Source organism: Antedon mediterranea, chromosome 8 (assembly GCF_964355755.1).
Source record: "Antedon mediterranea chromosome 8, ecAntMedi1.1, whole genome shotgun sequence".
NCBI classification, from domain to species: domain Eukaryota; kingdom Metazoa; phylum Echinodermata; class Crinoidea; order Comatulida; family Antedonidae; genus Antedon; species Antedon mediterranea.
In genome coordinates this window covers 6,261,718-6,276,646 of record NC_092677.1, presented here as the reverse complement: position 1 = coordinate 6,276,646, position 14,929 = coordinate 6,261,718, and the positions used below count along the sequence as shown (strand labels likewise).

Sequence of the window (14,929 nt, the reverse complement as noted above, 5' to 3'; positions counted from 1 at the left end):
TAGCTGGTGTTTTTTTTTATTTACTACAAAAGCTGTTGGTGTTTCTACATTAGCTGAAGTTTTACTCATAGTTGCCAAATCTGGCATAATTTATGTATGATTTTCTGGCATAATTTTGACCCATCTGGGCATAATTTTAGAAAACCTGGCATAATCGGGCATAATTTGAAAAACGCAATTTTCACCATTTTCAAGCATATTCTCCACGATTTAGCATATTATCTGGCATATTTTTTCAAAAAAATCTGGCATAATTTGTACACAATCTGGCACAATTTGGCCAAAACACCTGAAGACCTTTTTTTTTTTGCTTCACGAACTTTGTTGTTGTACTAGGCCTACATATAAACATAAACCGCCCTCTAACATAATCTGGCATAATGGCTGGCCAAACTGGTTTTACTACATTTTATATTAACGGTTGTTTCGACATTCACTGGCGTTTTCTACATTATTAGCGGTTCGGTTGTAACCGGGTGTCATTTAACAACAATTGCTTCGCCACACACAGGGGACACGTGTTTTTGTTGTCGTAACAGTTATTGTGTATTAACTATGTTTAACTGTATATCATTAAATTCTCGTTCTTTTTTCCCATTTGTATGGGATAATTTACGAATGATCTCAACATCCACAGTAGGCCTGTGTAAGCAGCAACAACAACAGAAGTATAGGCCGTGGCTCAACATAGAACAAGCGAATAAGGTAAAACCTTCGAGCTCAATAGAAAAGAACCGACAAGACAGAGAGGATCTTGCAGCAGCCTACAGAGGACTAGCATACTACGGACTGAGCGAAGGTGTATGTAACCATTTAACGTCACGAACTCCTGCAAAAAATGGTGAAGGAGAAGTTATGCTAATTGTGAAATACGGCTTGCACTGGACAGAGGTACCTAAACTAATGTTATATAACTTACTAGGCCCGTAGCCAGGGGTTTTTTCTTTTTTGGGGGAGGGGGGGGGGGCGAACCCCCCTCCTTTTGCGCTAACCCCTCCCCCTTTGCGCGAATCTCCCCCCACCTTTTTCGCGAAACCCCCTTTTACCATCGACCCCCCCCCCCCCCCCCACCCCTTGAAAATCAAAGGCCCCACAAAATTGTGCAATTAATTATCAATTATAGAATACTTAATTATATAATTTCTCTGCATAACTTGGAATTTAGTAGGTAAAAATGTCTCTGTAAGCTGATTAAAACAACCGAAATTTCTCTGAGAGCCAAAGCTTACAGGGCCCCTCGGCTCCTGGAACCCCAAAATAATTGGTTTCAACAAAACCCCCCTCCAGTCTGATGCATTCTGGCTACGGGCCTGTCTAGAGTAGATTATGGCTAGACTTTTCACTACAGAGGGGAGAATGGCAAAATGAAAAACGCTGTGGCTAAAGATACGGTACCGTATCCCAATTTCCGTTTGCTAAAGGTACAGTAAAATTGCATTACGTTATAATCAGCCAATGGGGTACTGGTATGTGTATGACAACATCGTATAAGGCTTGGCGCACGGTTTCTTGGCTTTTTTCATCCTCTCCACATCCAAAAACAACAACACGATCGAGGCATCGGGACGAAAGCGGCTCTCTCTGAGGGTGATCGATTTGGCAGTTACGATGCATTTTAACAGAGCAATTGAGATCTATGAAACAACTTGTTTCATGAAATGTATGTTGTATACAGTATTATGAAATAATATTTGAGATTGTCATGTTGTAAACGCTTTTTGTAACTAACGTCTACCAATAACATATGAACTCGATCTACTACTACTACTACACAATCGACACAACTAATGTAAAAAAACTACAATTTCAAGTTTACAAAACTGAAAATAATCTAAAAACAGTTGTTTCAAACTTTTTTCTGGGCCTACAACAATACATAATAAGCAAATTTAGCCTACCGAGGACTTCCTTCCTGGCATGTCACCCGTGATAACCTCTTGATAATTGATAACACTGCTAGGCCTAGCTGAATTACAAGGATATTTACATATTCTAAATATAAAAATGTGTATAAAAGTATAAAACCAATGGTAATTATATATATAAAAGGTTAAAATTGACACCAAAAACTATATACAGGAACAGAAAAGTTTAGCTTAAAATAGAAAGATAAATTAAACCACCAAAAAGGACCAACAAGAAAACAGAGACATAAGAAAAGAGCGTAAAAGGAAACATAAGAGAAAAGAAAACTGTACTGCGCTGATAATGGGGTAATACATCATGATTATTCATTTAGAAACGAGATAAGGTATGGTATGGGATTGCACTTTTCTATAGCTTTCAACTCTGCATTTGGGTTATTGATACTTTACACACGTAGTTTCATGTTACTTGCATTCATTTTCCAAAATGAATACTTTTCAAAGAATTCAGAGCAAACTTATAGCATACCTGTATATTACGCCTTCTATCAGATAAAGTGTCTAGAGAAAGATCCTTGAGTGCTGGTTATAACATATGTAATCATTACACAGTTATTATTCTGCAAGCCCTTTTTTGGAAATATTGATTCTATCATATCACTTTGTTTCTTAGTCCTTCTCTTTTGAAACGGTTTTCAGTATTGAAGAATTGAAATTAACATTTTTTGCTTTTCAATCACCGACCTAGCCTAGGGCTACTTCGTAGAGGTTTTGTCACACACACGCGATAATTTAGCGATAAATGAATCAAGAAAATGTTAAACGCGGTTGATCACCTTTGTTTTCGATTTTCGCGATACGAAAAAAGAAAGTGCTTATACGATGACGTCACACACGTACCAGTACCCTATTGGCTGATTATGACGTAATGCACCGTACCTTTAGCAAACGGAAGTTAGGATATGGTACCGGTACCGTATCTTTAGTCAAGATATGAATATGCTAAGATATGAATGTGAAATGAACATGTTAAGATATGAATGTGAAATGAATATATTAAGATATGAATGTGAAATGAATATATTAAGATATGAATAAAAGTTAAGATATGAAAATGTTGGGATATAAACACCCTAGGATATGAATAAGTTAAAATATCAATACGTTCAGAGATAAATGTGAAATGAATATGTTAAGATATAAAAACGTTAAGATATGAACATGTTAAGTAATGAATATGTTGAGATATGAATATGGAATATGAACACCTTAGATATGAATAAGTTAAATTATGTAGGCCTATACGTTAAGATATGAATGTGAAATGAACGTTAAGAGATGAATGTAAAATGAACGCCAAGATAATGAATATGTTAAGATATGAATGTGAAATGAACGTTAAGAGATGAATGTGAAATGAACGCCAAGATAATGAATATGTTAAGATATGAATGTGAAATGAACGTTAAGAGATGAATGTGAAATGAACGCCAAGATAATGAATATGTTAAGATATGAATGTGAAATGAACGTTAAGGTGTAAACACGTTAAGACAAGAACGTGAAATGAATTTGTTAACATATGAATGTGAAATGAATATGTTAAGATATGAATTAAAAAAAAAAATATCTTTAGTCACGACGAAATAAACATGTTGGTAAAAAGTTTGTGGTATTATTATACTGTAGTGCTGAATAGTTTTCTCGACGTATATTAATATACTCTGATTGGGTAAATTCCTTGATCGTAGAAGTCCAGGAAAGTTTATTCAATTTTCGTTGTGATTTTTCTTTTTGATGAAATGTTTGTATATTTAATGCTCCAGGTTACAGCCAGCAGCCTGCTTGGTATCAACATTGAAAATGGTAGTGTACTTGAAGGTGATGGTGAGCCCGAGACATCAGCAGCAGAGATACACAAAGCTTTACACAGTCACATACTCAAGACTGATCCATCGATACAGTCTGTTTTCCATACACATCCACCACATGCTACTTCTTTGGGTAAGTTGGATCTCTGTCAGTAAAGTGTAAACTATACCGTGGTGGGCTTTTAGAAAATTTGACAAATTGTTTATAACCTACTTAAATTTAAGTAATATATTTTTTGTTTACTTTTTTTTTTGAGTGCACGCCTAATCAGCGACAGAAGTTGTTGGCATCTTCCTTGGTGCAATTTAAAAATATGATATCAAATATATTCATTGCCAATTCCGTTATACCCCAAGTTGTATCTTTGTTTACAATGAAAACAACACTGAATATCTTTTTTTGGGAGGTTGCATGGTGGCTATTTTGGCTGTGTAAATGTAAGTGGTTACTTAATCGAATGTAAAAATAAAATGTATCTGTATTTGACACATGTTTGATTTTGACTCGGCAGTGTAAATGGAATGATAAAACTTGAAAATGCTAAGTTAATAATAACCGACAAATCATTCAACTTCAATTTATTTTCACAAGCGTGTCTCGAAGACCCCACTCTTCATATGATACATCAGAATTCAACCCGATTTTTTGAGGACGTCGCATATGATTGTGGTTATGATGGTCTAGCGACAACTGGTGTCGAGGGACCTAGAATAGCTCAACAACTGCATGGAAAGTCTGTAATGTTCATGGGCAACCATGGAGTACTTGTCTTGGGGAAGAGCACTGCAGAGGCTTTTGATAAGACGTACTACCTAGAAAAGGCAGCCGAGCTTCAAGTGAGTGTAGGCCTATGTTCTTTGCAAAGAATCATGTTAGTTGGTATCCTTAGGTCCTCAGAGAATTAGTATCTATTGTATCCCACTTTCCATTTTGGTTATTTTGTTTTGGTTAAAGAAAATTATTTACACATTTGTAGAATTTCGTTTCCACATTTAACATCAAAACTGATTGTTTGACGGCGTGATGTTTGCACATTTGGATTATGAATTTGTACAAGTTTACACATTTAATGTGGTTGTTTACACATTAATTGAGGGCAAAATGTTTGCACAAATGTGGTTGTTTGCACATTTCACAGTTCAACACTGTGCCTTTGATTACTCTCTTTATATTTATCTTTAATGCGTCCTCCACACACAATTATATTTATTCATTTATTTTCTGTGTTTTATATTGTATATTGTATTGTGTGAAACAATAAACTTCAAACTTGATTTAGGGTGATGCTATTGTACATATCTGTAATTTTTTTAAAAGTTATTTTTACCAATATTTTTTTTTCAGGTACTAGCCATGTCAACAGGTAAAAAAATGTCAAAGCTGCCAGATAATCTTGCAAAATTTGTTAACCAACAGATTAAAAATGACAGTCGATTTCTTGTTGCTGCACATTTTGAGTCAATCAAGCGTATCTTGAAGCACACATATCAGGGAGACTTTACTTCATGAATTGGAAAGATCGTTTATTTTTTAATTGGGTGGTTTGCATTAAAGGTTTGGGATTAGATCATGTATTTATTTTTAATTATACTTTGGTGCAATTTTTTAACAAATATAGTGTATTCTATTTCATGCTTATTTATATTAATACATTATCAGATTAAAGTTAAAGAATACATTATCAGATTAATATTAAAGAATTGTCCCCCTTTTACTTAATGAGATCATTCAATCACCCCATATACTGTATCTTGCATAAGAATATAAATAGTGGTACATTAATCATATTTAATGAGTCCTGATACAAATACTGAGATAGCTAAACTAAAAGCTGTTAAAGTCTATCGAAGTATCTAAAAGTCTGTTTGACTGTTTTGAACAACTGAAGTAGGCTAAAGCTTTATATTAGCCTTGTTGGGCTCAGCTATATTTTAAAATCTTTAATTGCTTTATGTATTTTGATTGTGTGTTACCACCATCTTATGCTTTGATAATTATTTTATATTATTAATTAATCTTTATCTTTATAATCAATTTAATTGATTTTGTTATCTTTTGCTTCTCTGTTTGAAGAATAAAACGTAGATTAGATTATATAATCTATATCTTTTGTATTGCCTCTTGTGTTTGTGCCTTGTATGTAACAATACATCTTTAAAACTTTTTGTTTTAAATTCCTTAATTATTCTTTATTTAAAACCCTGTCCACATTCAAACAGAGAAATATCGCCACTAACAGGCCGTTAAAAACTTTACTACAAATTTATGCTAAAATGAAACATTTCTATGAAACATAATTATTTTTCTTTTTTTTACAATAATGATTGATTTATGTTTTGATGCTTGTAAAAGTTTGTGGTTTGTTTTGTTAAATGTATTCCCCCCCCCCCCACCCAAAAAAAAAACAAACTGAAAAATGAAGATTAATAAAATCAGAAACTTCGAATAGACCGTAGTCAGGCTAATCACTTCTGTAGAAAAAAAAATCTGAAAAAAAAATCGCCCGATTGCTGGTGTCACACACCAATCGCATTTTGCACGGCTGGCGGCTCAAACATTTCACCCTTTTCTAAATCATCGCCAGCCGCAACGCATGCTTGTGCTTGTAGCATCCCAGTATTTTCTACTTAATCACTTAATATATATTTCTATTTTGCCGTGATCCGTACTCACAGGACTTTTCAGAATAAATATTTATCCAAATCATTATATCATCTATATTTGTGTTTCATTCTCAGTCTCACACACACACATACAGCAAGCAGGGCCGTAGCCAGGATCTGTCAAAGGGGGGTTCGGACACTAAGTATTTGGGTCACTGTCCCACTGTCACTGTGTTTCCCTTGTGGCCCGGGCAACAGCCTTAATTTCATACTAAATGTTGTTTCTGCCACTAAATTGAAATTGAGTTCCATTTCATCGTATACCATCCGGACACGGAACTTGATAGGCTAAGTCATAAAGTAGTTACAGAGTTGCAGGGCATTTTATCATTGTTGAATGTTTTGATATTAGCCTAATTGTTAAAACGACCTTCACAACCAAAATATTTCTTTGTAATAAAATCTATTTTAAATGGAACGCTACAAAAATAATCCACTGCTTTATCAGAGCATGCATACCTAATAACCAGACAAGAACGTGTCTTTATTACACTTTACTATCAATCTATTTTCATATCACGCAATCCATTTTTCAACAATACAGTAGTATAATAACATTTTGATTGAATAGTGAGGGATTAGTTACAGTTTGACTTTGAATAAACAATTGGTAATTTACTGAAAATCCAAAATGAACTTGTGTTATAATACAAAAAAAATTATTCAATCAAAGAAACGCTCTACTACACATGAGAAATAGATGTCGGTCGATAAACTTCTGACGACGACTAAAACAACGACAATCAGCTAAATGTTAGTAATTTTATTTCATCTCTGGCTTGTTACATTTTTCATGACACATTACCGGACTTCCCCCTCCTCTCGCAATGAACGACAGTACAGATCCTCCCTATCTAGGCTCGTGTATGTAGCATACTACTACGTTATTCACAAATTACGCACGCATAGCAGTGTTACTAGAACCATCACAGATTACCTCTAATGGATCAATCATTCACACATGATTTAAAAAATTCATCGACAAACGAAATATAGCCTATATTCATTCCTTTTAAATATTAGGCATATTGCCAAGGCTAATAATCGATTTGTCCATAATTATTGCGTTTTGCCGGGGGTTTTCCATAATCTAAGGCCAATTTTTAGGCCAAATCATAATTGTGCGTATAGTGTTGTATTTCCGATGCGTGTAGTACCCTATTTATCTTCATTTCCGTACGTTCGTCGTAAATAGGCCGAGTTTCCGTAGTAATTTATAGACGTTCCAAAATTTGAACCGTGTTATACCGGTAACAGAGCAAAGTTTGCTTTCTTTCTATCATTATTTTCTTTGTTTTATTTGGAGTGTGGTTTAAAACAACACTTTTGTAAAGTTTATAGTGGATAAATGAAAATGAATTTTTGGAAAATGTGGTTTTAACATCTGACTTTATTTAGCATTTTTAAATGAATTAAAATTCCAAATTATACAATTTAACCTTTTGCTCAATATATTTATAGCAACTGCTTCATATTTTTTGTACAACTTTTTAAAATTATTAATTGATAATTAATTTACATTAATTGAGTACAGTTATTAGAATGTATTACCGTACCAAAAGTACCTTAATCGGAGACTTCCCCGCGACGTTTGCATTGAACGAAAAAAAATTTATCATAAATTTACGTGCGAGAGTACTATTTGCGGCCATCTAGGGGTGTCATTTAACAATTTGCTTGCTCAAATACTCAGTGTCTACAGCCCTGGAGTCTTTGGGCAACCCTCTTAAAATAGTCCTGCGACCGCCCCTGATAGCTCTATCTATATTTATTTACAGCAATTTGTTGAGGAAACTAAATATATCAATGTAAATAGGTGGTATTGATACAGTTGAGTAGGCCTACGTATCGGCTGGTGGTCTAGAAAAAAATAATCGAATGCCATAGGCCTAATGTAAACTACAGTACATGATACCATAGATATTATAGTGTAATATATTAAATTCACTGTAATCCTCTATGATCAGGCCCGTAGCCAGGGGGGTTTTTTGGGGTTCGGGCGAACCCCCCCCCCCCCCTTTTGCGCGAACCCCCCTTTTACCAGCGAACCCCCCTTGAAAAACAAAGGCCCCACTTCCAAAATCGTGCAATTAATTATCAATTATATCAGATTTTTTAGTCATTTTACTTCTATTGACTATGTTTAAATCGATCGAATATACAGATTGTCCGATGTCAAAGTCACTGCTGAGCGTGAGATCGAGAGATTGTTGATGACGGTTATAAATATGACAGAAAAATGGACTGACCAATCGCGTGCTTCGGCCGGGCTTTTCGGAACGCACAAGATCACGTTCAGTTCAGTTCAATCTTTTTGGGGATTTTTATTTTTTTCCTGGAAATATTTTTCATTAAACCAAAGAATTTCACTGTGTAAACTTGAATAAAAATGGTGCTGAGTTAAATTAGTACGTGTACGTAGGCCTACCGTATATTTCGGTGTATAAGACGCACTTTTGACACGCAAATTTGACCTCTAAATGTTACCCTAATTAATTTAATTACCTACTAATATTTAAATTAATTAAAAATAGTGTACTACTCTGCAATGTAGGCCTAGCTAGTTACTCACTCCTGTCTAACCACAGTGTGGTAACAAGTTTATTGAATTTTTAGTTAAGGTAAATTGTCATCCTCGACTGTATTAATTAATATTACAGTTAAGTACGCATTAGATATTCTACACAGGCCTAGTAATACTCTCTGAACTCGCGGGTGTGTATTCTAGCAGCATGCAGCATCACAGCGCAACACATTTATGGAAGAGTCCATTAATTACGGTGGTGTCACATTTTAATTACACAATAACTATTTCCCTTGATCACGGTGGTTTATTTTTATTACATCTCTATGTCAACAATCACATAATTTTATAATCATGTAGGCAATAGTTCGTATGTCAAGCGATATCTAAAAGAGTGTGTTGTTATTGTGTTAAGTAGCTTCCCCTAATCTCATAGTGCATATGGCCAACAGTGCTGGACACCAGGCAAGGAGCACATGGTTGGTGCTCTCCTCTCCTCATATTGCTGTAATGCATGCATGGAAATAAGAAAGATTTTCATATAGGCCTACCCAACATGATATTCCTGGTTCATTATCAGCCCAAAAAACTGAACATCATTTGGATTGATTTTATAATGGTCATACACACAATAAGAAGGTATATATTTAAATAATATGAAATTAAAGTTACTTAAATAGACATAGGCAGCCCTACCCACACAGTGCATCGTAACTGAAACAATATGGGGATTTCCCTTTTCATTGAAGGTTCAGTTGAAGTAGAGACTGATTACGATGTAATAAAGGCAATCAAACAAAATTATATCATTTGATTCTAATAAATATGTCTCAAATATCGTTGTTTTATTATTAAAATACCATTGTTTTGATTGTAAATTAATGTTTAAATTTCGGCCTAGAAATAAGTGCGTCTTATGCATCGACTACATAAAAAATACTAATATTTCAGTCTCCGTTTTATGGGTGCGTCTTATACACAGGTGCGACTTGTACACCGAAATATACGGTACTATTTGTTTTTTATGTTTATAGGATAAGAAATTATTTAAGGGCCTAATATAATATACTTTTTTGCAACAATAAAGCTGTATTTCATGATCAGTACTATACTAACTTCCATAATACTGTACTATATAATTTCTCTGCATAACTCAGATTTTAGTAGGTAAAAAATGTCTCTGTAAGCTTATTAAAACAACCGAAATTGCTCTGAGAGCCAAAGCTTCCAGGGGCCTTCGCCCCCTGGACCCCGACCGGGGGCCCTTGGCGGCCCCCTGGCCCCCAGCCTACAGTTGCTCGCTGCGCTCGCAAAATACTTGGTGTCAAGAAAACCCCCCTCAGATGCATTCTGGCTACGGGCCTGATGATGATGATACACTATACTTCATAGCCACACATAAATATTGTAGGTAACCGCAGCGTTCCATTTTTTGATGTACGTCGGAAGGCTATATACTTTATGCATGCTGACTGCCAGTGATCGAAACAATAGGTACGCGGTTGTCTAGCGGTGTTCTTTGTACGATTAGTTCGTGCCCAAGCTCGCGTCAATATCATGTTACATCCTGGGACCAAAAATTCGTATTATTTTTCAGGTGAAAATCGGCAACCAATTCATTTGTTTAATAATAAGGTATGAGTTATTCACGAACGAGTTTACAAATTTTTCAATTTACAAACAACCTTTTGTATTGTGGGGCACGTATTTGGAGGATTTTCAGAGATGAGGGTGTGGTGAGGTATTGTGGATGTCGGGGATAGGGGTTCGCAGTCGGTTAAGGGGGGGGGGGGGGTGTCGCTGTAAAGGGGGGTTCGCCCGAACCATAAAAACCCTCCCTGGCTACGGGCCTGGCAAGACTGACTGCAAAATAATGTTTAACTTATAAAATGATAAAATAAACTGTTCAATTCAACCAACAACCCATTGGCTATTTTTGCTATATTACAGTTTTTTCAGGTAATCATTTTTTTCCATTCTAATTTTTGGTCAAAATGAATACTTACTGTAACTATTATGTGACATTAAAATACTGATACTGATATTATTTTATTGTCCATAGTAATATAAATGGAAATTCATTTGAAATTGGCATGAAATATAAAAAAATATATACTATACAAATTCAGAAGATTACAACAAAATACCCACAAAGATACATTAAAAGTAGGTTATGATTGTATAATACATCTTGTCATCACCCATTATACGCAAAGCAGCCTGTATTGATCTATCATTACTGTATATAATTATCCAAGCAGATTTATATCGCCTATAAGTTTAGGTCTACCAGGGAAGAGTTAAATTACATTTAACTCTTCCCTGGGTCTACCAGCTCTTTTCACAATTTGATATATTCAACAAAACAATTTTTATAAATATTTTTTCAGAGGAACAATTTATACATCTTTAATAATGCATGTTTTCTTTTTACCCTTCAAAATATTTTCCTTTTTTTTAACGCACCACATTGTGAGTGCCATTCGATTCAAGGTCAACAAATAAATAAAACTGGTAAAAAGAACGCACACATCGATATATATGCGGCCTCGATTTATCTTCTTCGATCTGTAATTGGTGGTTGGCGGCGCCGCCGTTTATACAGGCCTACAACAATAATATTTTATGTTTTGGTTAGTTTGTGATCGGAAAAAATTCTGATCAATGTGCTTTTAAAATTACAGTGATAAACACGAAGACATTAACTTATAAATATGTCAGTTGGGTGTGTGCAAAAGCTTTTAACTAGTTTATATCGGTGGCAGTGTCTGAACATTAGTACTCGTAGGATGTATTCGGCTAGGCCTAGGCTTTCTAGGCCTAGGCCGATTCTCGCATGGGAAAGGAGGTCACATCGCGGACGGGCAACATGGTCTGAAGAGGCCAGTTGTGTTGAAATGAATAAACAACAACGGGAAGAGCTTGCAGCTGCCTATCAAGCATTAGATTCCTTTGGTCTTTCTGAAGGAATTAACAATCATCTATCAACCAAAGCACCTGCACGAAATGGAAAAGGAGAGGTTATCCTACTTTTCCCGTACGGACTTCATTGGAATGAAGTATGTATAACTATAGGCTAGGTCCTAACTACTAACAAGAAGTAATACTGTACTTCTAGTTTACTTCGTACACTACTTAAATAGGTCCTTTGTTCAAAGATTATCTGCCTGTTGTTTTTGGTCACGTAGCTAGTGGACTGGAAGGCCTACTTTTTGTTGTGGTTTGTGTATTGTTGTAGGTCAAAAATGTCGGGTCCAAGTAAGTAAGCCTATGGCCTAGTTCAATTCAAATAGCTACAACCGATGCCATCTCGGGCAAATACAGTAGCATCTGCCTAAAAAAAACAGAAAAATACATACTAGAAAAAAAATAGTACAAAATTATTTAAAATTGAGTGCAATTTGAATATCAGGGAGATGAGAATGACCTTTATTATATAGAGGAGAGAGTGGAGGGACAGAGACTGTTCTAGGCCTATAAAATATCGTTTTTACTACTACTATTCAGATTTAATTTAAAAGTTGTAATATATCACAGGTGACAGCTAGCCGTTTAGTGGGTGTGGACATGGCGAGTGGTACTGTTGTAGAAGGTGTTGGTGAACCAGAAACTACAGCTGTAAATATTCATTGCCAAGTTTATCAAGAGGCCCTCAAAAGTGGATCTTCTATAAACACAGTATTCCATCTGCATACACCGTATTGTTCAGCACTATGTAAATACAGTATTTATCATCTGCATTGAAAAAAACACAGTAAAATAATGTTCACTTAGGCCTACCTGTAGGCCTATAACAAAACCAAAACCCCATTGCTGGCAGCCAATTTGACTATTTTTAGGTATATCGACGAACCGATAAATATATTATCGGCCTATTCAAAAAAATGTTTTCAGGACAAACCTTTAAAGATGTATTGTTCCTCTAAAACATGAAAAATGAAGAATTGATGATGATGAATAATTATTTTTTCAGAGGGATAATACATCTTTAATGACAGCCATTCCCTTTCAGCATGCCTTCAAGATCCCACCTTGCGAATGATTCATCAAAATTCAGCTCGTTTTTTCGGTGACGTTGCCTATGATGATGGTTACGAGGGTCTTGCAATGGACACAGAGGAAGGGTGTAGGTTAGCTAGGATTATGAGTGGAAAATCTGTGTTAATAATGGGTAATCATGGAATATTAGTAACCGACAAAACCGTAGCACGTGCATTTAATACAACATACTATTTGGAAAGAGCAGCAATGGTTCAAGTATGTATACATAGTTACATTTTATTAATTAATTAAACACATTTATACAAACATACAGACAAAAAATTACTTTTATAATGTACATTCAATATTTTATTTCGGATTCTGTGGTCCATAAAATGTAGGCATAATACGTATAAAATTATACAAAAATAAGTCTACTGACTAAATACTATACAGCTCCGTCTACACTATCAAACTTTATGTGACAAAAATAGTGTGATGTGCTCATATTATATGGACATGATGATGTCATACCTATTTGAGAATATCACTACCATATTTTTGGGCATATCATATGTTTTTTGTTAAGTTAGTTTGATAGTGTAGACAGAGCTTAACAGTTGTTGAAGCATAATATCAAGTATTTGTTATATAGAAAAATAACACAAAGACAACCATTCAACCGACCCTACTGACAACATTGCCCTATTTTCTTACACAGAATAATACAGTGATCCTGTCATTTTTTCTTTTGAAATTTGACAAATATAATTGAGCCGCCGGTATAGAAATTGTTTAAAAAAACACTTACATTATTGGAGTATTGAGTGTATTATTGCAGTGTAGCGTGTCGGAGATTATTGTGTGCCGTACCGTAATTGTCTATCAAGACGCTCTGTGATCTCTCTTAAGAGCATCTATTATTACTGATTGAATGTATGTACTAAAACCTAAACTGTGTTTCTCTGGTGGTATAATAAATTGGCAGGGACTGCTGGTTACGTATCCATATACTATCCGAATTTCCCAGTTTCAAGTTAAGCTTGAGGACGATACAAAAAAAACTGTTACATTTTTAATTACAAATAACTTTCATAGAAGGGATAATTAATAATATATTCATTTATACAGATTTTGGCAATGTCTTCAGGAGCTAAACTTTCTGAGTTGGATGATGCAGGAGCAAGTTTAGTTCGAACACAAATAATGGCAAATTACACTAAAGATTCAACGCTTTACTTTGAGGCTATAAAACGTTTAATTCGTATAAAATCGCCATACGACTATACTGAATAGATAATATAAGTTGCAATAAAAAAAAAATTATATTTAAAGATCTTATCTTTGATGATTACGATAGCTGCATACAATGAATTTCATTTACGTGTGCATTCCAACTCAAATAAGGATCAGCATATTAAATTATCATTTTTAAAAGCAATATATTTTTCTATGTCATCGGATTGAGTTGTGTGTAGGCTACTCCTTGGCGACGTCAACTTGTTTAGCCCAGGTTTGCAAGAAGCATAGGTGATGTTCAATATTTGGTAAAATTGATGTCCATATTCGATTGTACTGTTCTGATCGTGGCCATGATTTTTTCGTCAACAAATAAAAAAGTAAATTTTAAAAAGTGGCTTATTTGTTTACTTGTTGTTCGTGTTTGTTATTTTGTACTAGCATTAGTACCCGTTTTCGATGGTGGTGTGAGCCCCGCTGATTTCAACCGCGTCAAGAAAACTTACCAAACGTATGTAAAATAATAATATGTAATAATTGCGAATTATTATCAGTCGCCTTTTATGTTTCAAATCCATTTGTACACAATTGTCACAAAAGATTCAAAGAATTGAAAGAAAGTCACGGTAGGCTAAATGCTTATAAATATACAATGTATGCAGTCAGTAAAATTCATTGTAACAAAATTAAATACAATTCAACAGTTTGCACTATATTTTAAATACACTCGCAAGTGTTACGTACGTCTAGGCCTAATCTGAAGTCCAAAAAGAAAGTCCATTGTT

At 34.8% G+C, this 14,929-nt stretch overlaps 2 protein-coding genes across 2 annotated transcripts; both read left to right on the top strand.

The window, feature by feature from the left end:
* The first annotated feature begins 424 nt into the window (after positions 1-424).
* On the top strand, positions 425-5,840 carry LOC140056948 (putative aldolase class 2 protein RP493). The gene is made up of 4 exons (XM_072102482.1): positions 425-891; positions 3,692-3,869; positions 4,329-4,573; positions 5,082-5,840. The coding sequence occupies exons 1-4, from the start codon at positions 556-558 to the stop codon at positions 5,244-5,246; spliced, it is 924 nt and encodes a 307-aa protein (XP_071958583.1). The 5' UTR covers positions 425-555; the 3' UTR covers positions 5,247-5,840.
* A 5,604-nt stretch (positions 5,841-11,444) lies between these two features.
* Positions 11,445-14,538, top strand: LOC140056685 (putative aldolase class 2 protein PA3430). Its single transcript, XM_072102140.1, has 4 exons — positions 11,445-11,983; positions 12,462-12,639; positions 12,937-13,181; positions 14,037-14,538. The coding sequence occupies exons 1-4, from the start codon at positions 11,639-11,641 to the stop codon at positions 14,199-14,201; spliced, it is 933 nt and encodes a 310-aa protein (XP_071958241.1). The 5' UTR covers positions 11,445-11,638; the 3' UTR covers positions 14,202-14,538.
* The last annotated feature ends 391 nt before the right edge of the window (positions 14,539-14,929 follow it).